General features: G+C 45.0%; 1 protein-coding gene across 5 annotated transcripts in view; it reads left to right on the forward strand.

Moving 5' to 3' along the window:
* The first annotated feature begins 2,793 nt into the window (after positions 1–2,793).
* LOC149355136 (uncharacterized) overlaps positions 2,794–13,563 on the forward strand; it is a 45,090-nt gene continuing 34,320 nt past the window's right edge. The window contains exons 1-4 of one of the 5 annotated variants that reach the window (XM_089583641.1): positions 2,794–3,139; positions 3,644–3,759; positions 4,383–4,572; positions 7,752–8,795. In XM_089583641.1, the coding sequence (XP_089439767.1) occupies positions 3,034–3,139; positions 3,644–3,759; positions 4,383–4,478 (318 nt within the window). In that variant the 5' untranslated portion in view covers positions 2,794–3,033 and the 3' untranslated portion in view covers positions 4,479–4,572; positions 7,752–8,795. Of the gene's footprint in view, positions 3,140–3,643; positions 3,760–4,382; positions 6,817–7,751; positions 8,796–13,563 lie in introns of those variants that run through there. The other 4 variants (XM_089583642.1, XM_089583640.1, XM_089583644.1 and 1 more) reach the window with 4 other exon arrangements.

The following is a 13,563-nucleotide window of genomic DNA, read 5'->3' on the forward strand; positions in this document are numbered from 1 at the left end:
CAGATTGATGTTTCATCACGTTTACATTGTGCTCCTGGGTTCGATCCCGGCCGCGGCGGCTGAATTTCTTTGGAGGAGAAATTCGAGGCCCGTGTACTGTGCGATGTCAGTGCACGTTAAAGAACCCCAGGTGGTCGAAATTTCCGGAGCCCTCCACTACGGCGTCTCTCATAGCCTTAGTCGCTTTGGGACGTTAAACTCCATAAACCAACCAACCAACCAACATTGTGCTCCATTGCAAAAAATGGCTGAAATTCGCCGCCATCATTTCACCCCGCGAAAGGTACCCGATTCATGCAAATGAGTTAGTGAAATGTTGATTTATACGCCGTTAGGTAGCCGCATTTTAACGGGTATTTATTTCAAGACAAAACTAAGCTTACAAAAGTCTTGTTTTCATTGTACAATGCAATGATATGGCATTATAAGGTTACATCTGAAATAAGCAACCCTTGAGAGCGTTAAAGGGACTATGAAACAAATTTATTGAGATTACGTAAAGATAGGCAATCCATCACTCGTCACTCCAGCGCAAGAATTTTTGAGCTAGCATCAATAACAACGAAGTTATAGGCGATTAAAAATCACGCTCCTCCTCTCCCCCCTCAACTCGTACGCGCGGGGTACCATAAAAAAATAAAGAAAACAGCTCCGGGACTGGGCTCCGCCTATGAACACGTCATTCGCTGACGTTCGGTTTACGACTTCCGGTTGTCCCCCTCCCGAGGAGCAGCGTGTGTCAGCAGCGTGTGTCGGCAGCGTCTCTCCGGTCTCTGCGCTTTCTTGGCTCCCGAACTCGCGACAGAAAGAGGCGGCAGAGGTAAATTAAAACCATATGCGCGAAGGCAATGCTCTCGCTCGCGCTTGCCCGAGGGGGTCGCGCGGCCGCTCGAGCAGACGATGTTCACCGCTACCGGAAGTGTGCCCGTGACGTCGAAGCTGCCGCGGCTCTAGCGAATGACAGCGTGTGGTGGCCTGCCGACGTCATGGGACTAGTGACGTCTGTTTTCCCGATTTTGGTTTCAGAATTGCTCCCTACGAAGACACCAAGCGGCCCGCGAATTTCAAAAAACACGATTTTTAAAAATTCATAATAAATTGCCGGCTCAGTTCCGAAGATTCATACTTGGTGTCAATGCTTCTGAGCATCACTTCTAACATTTACAAGCGGCTTTTAATTCTTTTCATGGTCCCTTTAATAGTGAAGGCTTAAGTGTACAGCCGCATTGGGGCGCTAACTGCTCTCCTGTTGCAAACCCTTCGCTCGCAGTGAGTAATCATCGGTCCATGTGGTTAGTGTAGCGCGAAAATTGCTCGAATGGCGGCATAGAGTAGGGGGAAAGCTGGCAGCCCGTCTATGGGAGTTTGCATGGCGACCCTTCGAGACCACTTCAGCCACCATGGGTGCTCAAAGCATCATGGGGCGGTGAGCTACTTGTTGCGGAATTGCAACTTTTGGCCAAAAATAATAGAAAAATAAAGCTGTTTGATAACTACAAACGTCCTAATATTCAATATCTTGTCTAATGATTGCAACAAACGAGCAGAAAAGCATTTAAGTGCAAAGTTTGCCCAAAATAAGAGACGACTCGCTCTCCTATTGGCCTAGTAATGAACACTATAAAAACTAATATTTCGTAATTAACAGGCGCACTTTTAAAAGTAAATATGTTTTCAAAAAAGATGTTGTTGCTTAAATACTATAAGCGGTTTTTTAATGGCATTTCGGAAAACTACCTTTTATTGGCGTCGTGTGTCGTCGCGTTTTCACTACTATGGGTTTTGCACACTGCATTCGCGCGAAAGTCTGCGCACACACGAACAGTTTTCGGAATGAAACGTCTTAGTAGTGCCACTCCATGTTTCCGAAAAATTACGACCGCGCCGCAACAAGTAGCTCACCGCCCCATGATGCTTTGGGCGTCCATGGTGGCTGAAGTGAAGCGCCGCCAGCTTTCCCTCTAGGTAATAATAAGAAACTCTATGAATGGCGGTGCCGGTGCTGCGATTTGCTGCTCATTGCATTTATTCATTGTTTGTTAAACCCTAGAAGCATAGAGTTTCTTACTATTACCTAGAGGGAAAGCTGGCAAGCCGTCTATGGGAGTTTGCATAGAGGCCCCTCGTGACCACTTCAGCCACCATGGGCGCTCAAAGCATCATGGGGCGGTGAGCTACCGACTGCAGAACTTCAACTTTTGACCAAAAAATAATGAAAAAATAAAGCTGTTTGATAAATACGAATGTCTTAACATTGTATATCCTGTCTGTAAATTGCAACAAGTGAGCAGAAAAGCCTTTAAGTGCAAAGTTTGCCCAAAATAAGAGACGACTCGCTCTCCTATTGGCCAAGTATTGAACATTATAAAAACTAATATTTTGAGCTCAACAGGCGCGCTTTTAAAAGGAAATATGTTTCCAAAAGAAATTTAGTTGCTTAAATACCTCAAAAAGTTTTTAATGGCATTTTAGAAAAGTGAAACCTTTTATTAGTGTTGTGTGTCGTTGCGGTTTCACTACTATGGTTTTTACAAGCTGCATTCGCGCGAAAGACGAATAGCGTTTTCGGAATGAAACATCTTAGTAGTGCCACTCCATGTTCCCGAAAAACTACGACTGCCCCGCAAGATTCACTTTGTATTTTTGTATAATCGTCGAAACCTTTTTGCTTTCCAAGTGTCACGCCCCACCACTGTAACGGCCTCACGGCCAACAGTATTTTCAAATAAATAAAAAATAAAAACAAGTAGCTCACCGCCCCATGATGCTTTGGGCGTCCATGGTGGCTGAAGTGCAGCGCCGCCAGCTTTCCCTCTAGGTAATAGTAAGAAACTCTATGCCTAGAAGTGGGAAAGGTGAGCGACTTTCGAGGTCACCGCGATGCTTTCGAGTTGTCTCTGATTAGACAGCTCGTCTGTGCATTCACCTGACGAGGCACATGGTGTGGTGGCTATGCAAGGATGCATTGCGGTGAGAAGCAGTGCCGAACTGTCAAGCTTTGAGGGGCGATCGCCATCTGTGAAACCTAGCTGAATGGATGAGCTTTGCACGCGTGATGAGTGGATGACACAACAGGTGTTCGCGCGGCCTGGCAACAAACTCCAGGAATGTGTAGGGCTTCTCGACGAGACATCCTTGTGTGTGTAGCGTCATTCTCATTCCTTCTGCATGCATGCTGGAAATGACTTTAAAACAAGAGCAGGAGTATATGCAGGATGCATGCTGCGAATCCGAAATTTGTATTCGGCATTTCGCGTTGCTTTTTTCATACTGTGTTTCAGTTTTTCCACACAGCGCCAATTTGAGAAAACAAAGCCTATCGTGCTGGTATGTTGGTCGATTTCTTTGTTTTTGGTGTTGATAAATTTGAAAGGCAGCATCAGTGAAATCAGCTGGAAGGTGTAGTTTCCGTAAGTGTGAAAAAAATTGCGTGAAACCCTAAAAGAATATATAACCTAGATTAAGCATTATTAATGAAGCACACAAGTGATTTCGCTATTCAAGCTGAAATTATCATAACAGTGTTACATCACCAGTTACACAGCAGTCACGTGGAAATGACCGTAGGAGGGTGAAAAAAAATTATTTCTCTAAGGGCACATGGAAAAGAAAAATATATGAGTCTTGTACATTTTATTTACAGGTGCGGTGTACCTGCCGATGAAGGTTCCAGCTCACAAGAAGTCTGTGCGGGATACATCCGTGAACCATTTATGTGCAATCTCTCCATGTGCTGCCCGCATGGAAATCGTCAAACTGGTGAGCACATGCTTACTGTATTGTGGCAGGCATAAAGGGATACCATGTTTGCCTGCAGTAAGATTGCATGCGGCTAATGATATCCGACTGCATTTACATACAGTTTATAGAGCAAGGAAGAACAGTGTAAATAGAACCACATATTAAAATAATGTAAATTATGTCTGTACTTTTCAGGTGACAGCGGTGGTAGGTGTGGGTGACAGGCAGTGTTGTTCTGTGGCTTTGGATTTCTTTTAGTGACCACAATGTCAAGGTAGCCTCATTTTGATTGGTGCAAAATGCAAAAGCATGCATATACTAAAAACCTTAAAGTAGTCATTAACAGTTAAACTTGTGCCCTTCCTTGCAGTGCATTCTGTAGTGGTTTTCCTGAGTATAAAAAGACTCTTAACAATTATTTGTGTCCATCAAGTACCTCTAGCTATATGGCAACAGTTCGTTTTGATACTAATTATTGATTTTGCAGTGAGCATATTTTAAATTTATACGTAAAACTAGACTATAGTTGAACTTGCGGCTTCAACAATTTCACATATTTGGAAATGCATTGTCTAGCTAGTTGGGAGATTTCAGTGCACAGCGTTGGTTAACGTGCAGGTGATGGTGTGCATCTTATGCAGATGTGGCGGACCACTCTCAACATGGGGTCTCATGTGCTCGGGAGCCATGATGCCAGATTCATCTTCGCTCACCCTTCGGCTGGACTGGCTGCCTAGCTGGGTGGTCATACTGGGATCCTGAACGATTGCATGAGGTGTCTGCAAAGGTGTCATGGTCATGATACGGCATGGTCAAGAGTTCTTTGCGAAGGTCAGCACAGCTTGCATTGTGCGACGCAACATATTCATCCACACTCAGCTGCAGGACCATGACACCATTGGCAAGTGGTGATAATAGCAGGAGCACCAACATCTACAACAAGGAGGAGGATACAGCACCATTTAGATTCTACCCGAAAGTGCATGACCAGCAGCTGCATGAGGGAATTGCACTCACTACCGTGTTTGTCACATGTAGCTATGCCACAAGTTATCAGTGTACATTTGCTCTGCTTCAAGTTTGATAGCATACTGCTAGAAAGCTGGTGAAGTCTTCATCATTTTGGTGCTGTTCTTTAAATAGGACCATATTGGTGGTATCCATGACAGTAGAAATAATTTTTGACGGGTGCTGCAGTTTTGTGTGAGTCAGGAAGTGCCCCAAGTGTTTAGTCTACCGTCAGCCAACTTGCTGAGTGTGTGCTTCAACACATGCTTTGGTGATGATGAAGAAGTGCCGTCCCTTCGTGTGGTGCCTCCCTATGAGTTCTGCTTGTACACAATGCACATTTTATTTGGTGCTTAAGTTCAGTGAAGGACAGGAAGGCACCAAAATGTTTTCTTTCTAGCACCAGGGTGTTGACTGGACATGCTTTCACCAGTGCTTTTCTGTATGCTTTGGTGTTTGTTGAGAGCCAGTAGTCTAGAACATGCTCAACATACAGCATGGTCGCTATCTCTCTAGTTATTTACAACATCTCTTCTTCAGGGTACAACACGTCTTGTGTGGCACTGTTTGTGTGATAAGATCACAACATGCTTTGCCTCATGGCATTTGGTTGCCTCTGTGTGCTTGCTTTCGACTGCTTCTTTCACATGCTGCATGCCGCTATACAGCAGTGAACCATTTTTCCTGAAGGAAAAGTCACGTAATTGTTTCATGGTCAATTTCCCAGATGAAAATGCAAGGCCTGGCCAGCGTTTTGACATGTGTACCCATTCCCATCTTCTAGCTGAAATTTGTACCCCTGACAAAAACCTACAAATTGTACATTAATTCAGATGAAGGTAACTGGAAGTATAAATTATACAGCTGGACATAATTTTTGTTTCAATAATAATGCTTCAAATGGCATTTTGTAGCTGGAAGGGCATGATCCGGTTCAATAATTCAACTGGAAATGGATCATAATAGGCGTAGTAGTAGTAAACTTTATTGATCTTTTTGGGTTACTCAGGCGGTCTTCCCAGGTTTGGGATCTTTTTCTCTTCCCAGGATTTCTGGTCTTGGTTCTTTTTCTGTGCTGGGCCATCAACCTTGAATGCATGCATTGGAAGATCACTGCCCACCTGTCCTCCCAGTGAAACTCTGTTAGATCCCATTTTCATTGACTTGTCCCCTTGCACTTTGCTTCATGCAAATTGGGGATGCTGTTTGGTCATTTTATGCAAAATCCTAGACAACCTGTTCACCCTCTGAACCCTTAGTGTGACTGGACCATATCAGTGTACGTGCTGCCATTTTTCTGTTTAGCAAAGACGACTGCTGGCTACTTAAGTTTGCGAACTAGGCAACACTAATGTGCATGTACACCACTGTCAAACGGTTATGAAAGACGGGTCTGTCCCGAAAAAATTCTCATCTTTGTAGACAAGAAATATTCGTTAATATGTATTGTTGCATTAGGTAATGATTCGAAGTTAGGATGCATGAAGTTCAGTGATGAAAATAAATTATTTTGCCAATAATGGCTTCCACAAACTTTTCACTGTGCATGTAAAAGACACCTCACTTTTTTTAAGCAAATTGCAACACCTAAGAGGCAATGCAACTTGTCTCGCTCCCCAAAAATGTAGGGGGACACTTAAGCTCAGCATTCATGGGTACGACAGAAGTGTTTATGGCTCCCTGCAGCGGTTTCTCTTCACACACACTGTCACTATTCTTTATTCGTGTTCACACATTTATCACAATTGCCTCAACACAGGTTCCACATTCTTGTCTTTGAACTCTTCCATACTGCAGTTCACCTACATAATGTTACTGTAATTACTTTCTCACTAATTGGCACATCTCCAGTTCACTGCAGTAATTACATTACTCAGCTTCAAATTAAGCTAGCAGCACCCACACATCACTCCCCCCCCTTTTGTACCTCAGCAAAGTCAATGTACCTACATGGCCTAGCTGGTAGCGTGCCTGGCTGGCGATCCAGCGGTCATGGGTTTCAATGCAGACAGAAATTTATTAAAATTTTTTGTACGTAAAATCTATTACTTTATAAAGTGAAGTAGTTTCAGACATGTGCTGACATTTGATTCAGCTTACAAATCCTTTTTTCAGCGACTTTCACTGCAGACATACACGCGCGAAGCATGTTTTTTGACACAATGCCGGCTGGATAACACTGGGTTTTCTGCTGAATGGCAGCCTCTCTCTCCTTGACAGTGGTGTGTGCAGGCTTTCCATACCTTTCTTTTCTGGTTGCACATGGCACCCAGTAACTTGTTAGCACTAATTACGATGCCATCATATACCATACAGTACTGATATTACTTGGTAGTAATCAGAAAAAATTATTCTTATAGTGTGAAAAAAGAATAGCAGCCTGTTTCCACCTGACTTGGTTTCATACTTCTGATTGAACTATAATACATAGAAAATGGCCAGCAAAGCTGTACAAGATGGTAATTTTTCAGGGGGCTTAAATTTTACGCACAGACATTTGCAATGACTCAAATTTATTAACATTTTGCAACCTGTTCTATCATTATATTGGTGATGAATAATTCATGTTCATTAATTTAAAACTCTCCTCTTGGAAACTCTGAGTCAGACTTGCTTACCATTTTTTCAAGCTGCCTTAATCATGCTCACAACATCAATTTACCCTCCATGTGCACACACCACTAGGCATTTTAAGTGTTCTATTTTTTTTTCCATGCAGTGAAGGAATGTAAAGCATACATAGAGCGGAGAAATCTCAAACCTGTCACTTATGCTGAAGCACCGGAGTGGATTTTAAATGCACATATCAAATAGGAGAGCAGAAAGTTAGGCAAGTTGGTTGATATGCATACTGAAGCGCTCGTCCTCGTCTTGTCTTTGCTTCGTCCTCGTTTTTTTTGCGCAATTTTTTCAGTATGCACATATCAAACTTGCCCAAACAAACCGGAACCTTGTTTCAAAGGGATGGAATCACAGGAGTGATGGGAGGCTGCTCTGCGCAGCTCACAGGCAGAGCTACAGCTTCGCATCATGGCCTGGGCCTTGAAGGTCACCGCAGCCAAACAGTGCCTGGTCATCTAGAGTGGCCCGAGGTCCTGTCGCCGTCCCGTTCAACACCTCTTCACCCACCCTCACCTGATCCACTCAAGTGGGACTAATGAAGTTATTACTAACCAAGGGCTGTAATAGCCTTCTTGCCAATGCAGTTCACCATGGTAATCTTGAACTGCTTCTTTGAACAAATAATCTCCGAGCTGTACATGAGCTTTGTTCTCTGTACAGGCAGTCCCTTTGTTACTGGAATGCGGTAATCTAGTGTTGCAGAGCAACTTCGATTGGTCCTCAATGTCCTTTCAGACATTTGCCTACATTTCAGCACCTATATCTGGTAAGGTGCCCTTCACTGAACTGTAGATGCCATATTTTGAGTGTACATAGAGGGTTATCTATTTTAGTGAACGCATTTAATTGAGGATTACTCTCGGGCAGTGCACAATAGTGGCATCACAGGGTCTTTATTGCATCAGTGTATGGTGTAAATGTTGCCTAACGGTGTTGTGATCCACCGCTCAAAGAGAACCAACAATGGCCCTAATATGTATGTGGTCAGGAGTGTGCACAAAGGGAAGGTCGTGCACTTGCACATCAGGCTACAAACATGACTGAGGCCTCTCGACTCCTCATGAAGTGCACAGGGCTTGCCAAAACCAATCCACATCATCCAGTGTTATGCTGCGTTAATGAACCTTTTGCCAGAATACCACTGCTTGTCTGTGATGTTGCCTCCCTCAAATACTGTGGGCCATGTCAGCCTTGCATTTCTTGCCCCCTTTGTGTGTTATCTTGCTGCTGTGCATGCTTGTGCTTTTCTTGTTGTGTTGCTGTTCTCCCTTCTTAACTTCACCGTTGTTTTTATTCTCCTTCAGCTCCTTTACCTCACCCTGCACATGTTCAGGCTTAAGGGGGGATGAGGGGATCGAAGGCAACTTTTCTATTTTTCGACTTAGACTGATGAAATTTGGCAGACAGGCTAAAAACAGCATCAAACAATCAGATATAAAGTTTCACAATGACATCTTCAGTAGCAGGGACTCTGGAACCGGGGGGGGGGCAGAGGGGGCGCCCCCCCCCCCAACTTTTTTCCAGGGGGGCCAGCGCCCCCTTGGAAAAGGACGGCAAAGGACGGTGGCATCGTCTAACAAGAACAAGGCTTAATACATCTCGTACGAACGGCAAGAGAAGCTGGCCCCAGAGAAAAACCTGACATGCCCACACAGCAGGCAGGTGTCTCAACGGTGACCTAGCGGTGGAAGCATCCTTCAGAGGGAAAGAAGGAAGGTTCCGAAGACGCGCACGTGTCAAACCAGCGGTCATATTCATGGCAAGCGTCGCTGACTCAGACCCGGCGGCGCCATGATCCGGATCCATCCGGCCCGGGGCGAACACTCTCTCCCCGAACGCCGTGCTCTCACAAGCATTTGCACACACGCACGCACACGATGACACGTAGCAAGTGGATCTGTCTGGACACAATTCCCGAGACGGCTCTGGGTGGCAGTCGGCCAAGCGAATAGTCCGTTGCTCGCAATGATACTCCTGCATCCACTGCAGCCGCACTGATCTCGCGCGGCGGTGGCGAAACCTAACGTGGTCTACTAGCACGTCTCTCATCGCTTGAGTGTATTTTTAACTGCAGATTTACAATGTCGTTGCCTTGGAAAATATCTGGGTCTCAAAAGATGATCAACAACTTCTTCGTGGCTAGGACAAAACATTTAGGCCATGGAAGCGAGGTTGCACAAGGTATATTGCATCACATTTTTTGTCACCACTTTGATTATTGATGTGTTTCTAATGCCCCTTCGTATTTGTATTTTGGCACCTCTCATGAAAGTCAACCAGATGAGCGTGTGATAGGAGCAGCAAATATTGACGGTACGTTTTTGCAATGTTTATTTCCATCGTACTCTTCATGTGCCTTTCATGAACATTTTTGCATGTCATACATGTGTTGCACATCTTGCTATATTCCTTTTTTTGAAAGAATTCCGTATATACTCGTGTAAGGGCCGCCCCCGTGTAATGGCTGCACCCTCAACTTGGCCGCCAGCAATTCGAAAAAAAAGTGAGCCAAAAACTGTTTCATGCATGCATAATTTTGGCCGTGTAAAAATTGCTACGACCACGAACACGTCATCCCGCAAGCCTTGCTCAGCCTGGAACCCTGCACACGTGGTCTGTCATCAACGCTAGCTCGCTCGGCGTTCGCACCAGAAAGGATTGACAAAACGTTATGCTGTGCAAAAGCCAGGATGGGGTGCAGGCGTGTTGGGTGTGCCTCACCATGCAAGAAAACGCGAGTGGCACGTTTTTGGGCGGTGATGCGCCACTCCAATTTGCCAGTAAAGTAATACAGTGATCAAGCAACCGCTAGCAACCTGTCTTACTGTGGGCGGTAATCACGCAGGCACAATCCACACTATTAATGCATTCAGTATTCGAAGGATTCATTGCTCCTGCGCTAATTTGTCATAAAATCGGTATCGCCGCATAAAAAAGGACACGTAATCGGGGCTGCGCTGTAGCAGAAATTTTTAGCGGAAAAACGCCGGTTCCATGTAAGGGCCGCACACCGTGAGAAACGCGGGAAAAAAGTGTGGCCCTTACACAAGCATATACGGTAATTAAAAAAGCATTTATACAGTGTTGATCGGCTAATAATCTCTTTTAGCTCACTTATTACAGAGATCCCAGCAACCGTAGCACAAGGTGGAGAGCCCCTGTTGGCAACAGACTGTGCTCCGATAGAAATTGCAAGCCATGACGACGCGCCCCTGGTTGTTCGACCACTGCCACTGAAGAGCTACACATTTCCAACGAACCTGACTGGAAGGTCCTGTAAATATGCATGATTTAAGAAATTCATGTGGCTGTCATACGACTACAAACGCGACGTCGTGTTTTGCAATTGTGCCAGATTGCTTTCAAGGAAAGAGGAGACAACGTTACAGTAGTGGAAATCTGTTTCATTCACGAGTTCAGTAACTGGAAAAAGGCTATTGAAAAATTTCAGTGTGATGAGAAGAGCCAGTTTCACTGTTTCCACAAGCCGCCAATTGTCGAAAGAAAAAGGAATGCGTGTAGTGCAGCTATTATCGCAACACAGCAGCAGACAGCAGAAGGAAGCCAGGCAGGCACTGCATGCAATAGTGAGTTCAGCACGTTACCTATGCTGCACAGGCCAAGCTTTATAAGGGCAAACGAAGAACAAAGGCAACTTCCTTGATCTACTAGATGAACGATCGCAAGACGTGCCTGCTTTGAAGAAATGGCTGGAGAAGCGAGATAGGTGGCTGAGCAGCGACATACAGAACAAGCTCATAGAAATTATTTATTTATTTATTTATTAGAGATAGTATCAGTCCGGTCAGGACCAAGATAGGAGTGATACAAGGTACAGATTACAAAGGCGGAACACGACAAACAAAACACCACCACCATCCAGTCGGTGCCAAGTTTTTAACATATCAAAAATATCGCTGCAACAAAACAGAAAACAATGTGAAAACGCCATGCCCAACTCAAATGCAAGGCGCATTATATCAGGCACTATACCAACCAATCACGAACTCCAGCAGAGAACACATCCACACCCGATGCGAGCACCACAATTGTGAACGATGGTGCACAGCGTTCAGCGAGGCATCATCAAAGACATCAGATGCAGTCCGTTTCATGGATGTAACAGGCAATGAGCAGTTCACATTTTGTGTGCTTTGGGTAGACGGGATAACACTGGAAGTTCGTGAGGAATTTCTTGGCATGTACAATGCACCAGACAGCAGAGCCGAGATATTGTATAAAGCCTTGGCGGACATGATTTTACGTCTGGGCCTGGACTTTCAGAACCTAAGGGGGCACTGTTTTGACGAGGCCACAAACATGGCAGGCAGATTTACTGGCGTGCAGAAAAGAATTACGGAATCTGAACAACGGTCAATACTTGTGCACTGCAGTTACCACTGCCTAGACTTGTCACTCCAGGAAGTCGCAAGGAACTGCGATGTCATCGGCGATGCACTCAACATTGTAAAGGATGTTTTCAATGCAATACTCGAATCGAAGAACAGGAAGACTGTTTATTCGTGCTTTGTACTTCCCCCGGGTAATGATGCCGGTGAGCAAGATTGTTCTATACAGAACACCTTACTGCTACCACCGTGTCCAACGAGGTGGATAGTAAGAGTGAAATCAATGGAAAGGTTCGTTGAGAACTATGAAAGGGTGCAGGCAACTTTGCAGGAGCTGATGCAAGCTCAAAGCTCTCTCACTGGCACCGGCAATACAGCCTTAAAAGGATATGAGAATGAATCAAAGAAGTTCGAAACATTATTCGGCATCCACCTTTCTAGAGCCCTGTTTGGCCCATGCGAGGAATTAGCCAGGATGGTTTAACGCCCAGTTTACCGCGCTGCAGGAGCAAAAGCAGCAGCACAGGCTCTTTGTGACCACTTGTTAGGGCTGCGGTCTGACGCCTCATTTGACGTCGTGTGGTAGCGGATGAACTCAAGAGCAACAGAGTTAGGTCTAAAGGAACCTCGAGCACCCAGAGTTTCGCAGCCGCCCAGAAGGCTTCAATTCACAGACAAGCCTGACAAGGCTTCACAGACAAGGCTTGCAGTGCTTGATGGCAAGTCATTACAGAGAAAAGAGTTTTTTGCCGCTGTCGATCGTATTACCACTGAGATCCAACAGCGATTTGAACAGCCTGGAATGGAGCAGCTGATTAGCCTCAAGCGCATTTTGACTGACGCTGCTGAAGGTCAAAACTTCGCGTCAAACGACCTAAATGAGCTTTTAGGAGCAGACGCTGCAGATTTTGACATCAGCAGGCTTTCAGCGAAACTCTTGTTTCTCCCAACGCTCCTGCGTGACGAGGGTCCGGTCGCAAGTGAACGCATTTTACAAATTTTGCATGGGAAGTCTGCAGACATGATGGACCAGGTTGTCCGGTATCTGCAACTCGTATTTTCTGTGCCTGCATCAGCTACTTTAGGAGAGAGCTCTTTCAGTGCTCCGAGGAGAGTAAAAACATTTCTGCGCAATTGAATGACGCAGACGCGGCTGACACACCTTCTCCTCCTCCACGTGCACAAGAGAGTTGCAGACCTGCATTTGGATGCCCTTAAGAGAGAGTTCGTATCTAGAACGGCAGAACGAACAGCAACCTTCGGCCTGCTTTGAAAACCTCTCCTGCCCAATGTCCTCGTGTCATGCTAGCCTTGAAGCTAGTCAGTCTGCGGTACTATAGCTTTGTACCTAGTGCCTACTTTCATGTCTACTTGCATGAATATATCAGTTCACATTTGCTTCAGTGCAAGCATGAATTCAAAAATATTAAACGTTTTTTTCGCAGCTTTCAAATCCGTTTACTCACTTGTGCGGTCTGCGCAGGTTTCAGTAATTGTGAAATTTCCAACTATTTTTAAAGTATATATACCAATGTAGAATAAGTGAGGATGCAATTATGTAAAACTGAAATGGCTACAATGAATTAAAACATTAATAATTAATAAGAATAAGAAGTTTGCAGGAGTCAAGTGGATGCAGCCCGCACAGGACCGGGATAATTGGAGGAATATGGGAGCGGCCTTTGCCTTGCAGTGGGTCTAGTCCGGCTGATAATGATGATGATGATGAAGCAAAGACAATACTTGCCCTCCACTCCTAAAAACGTTCTGGAGTCCCTGAGTCCACCCAGGCAACGTGGGCTTGAATAATTTCCATCCAAGCCTTTTTGGACGGTAGTTTCTT

Source organism: Amblyomma mixtum, chromosome 3, assembly GCF_055824585.1.
Source record: "Amblyomma mixtum isolate Tamu chromosome 3, ASM5582458v1, whole genome shotgun sequence".
Classification (NCBI taxonomy): Eukaryota; Metazoa; Arthropoda; class Arachnida; order Ixodida; family Ixodidae; genus Amblyomma; species Amblyomma mixtum.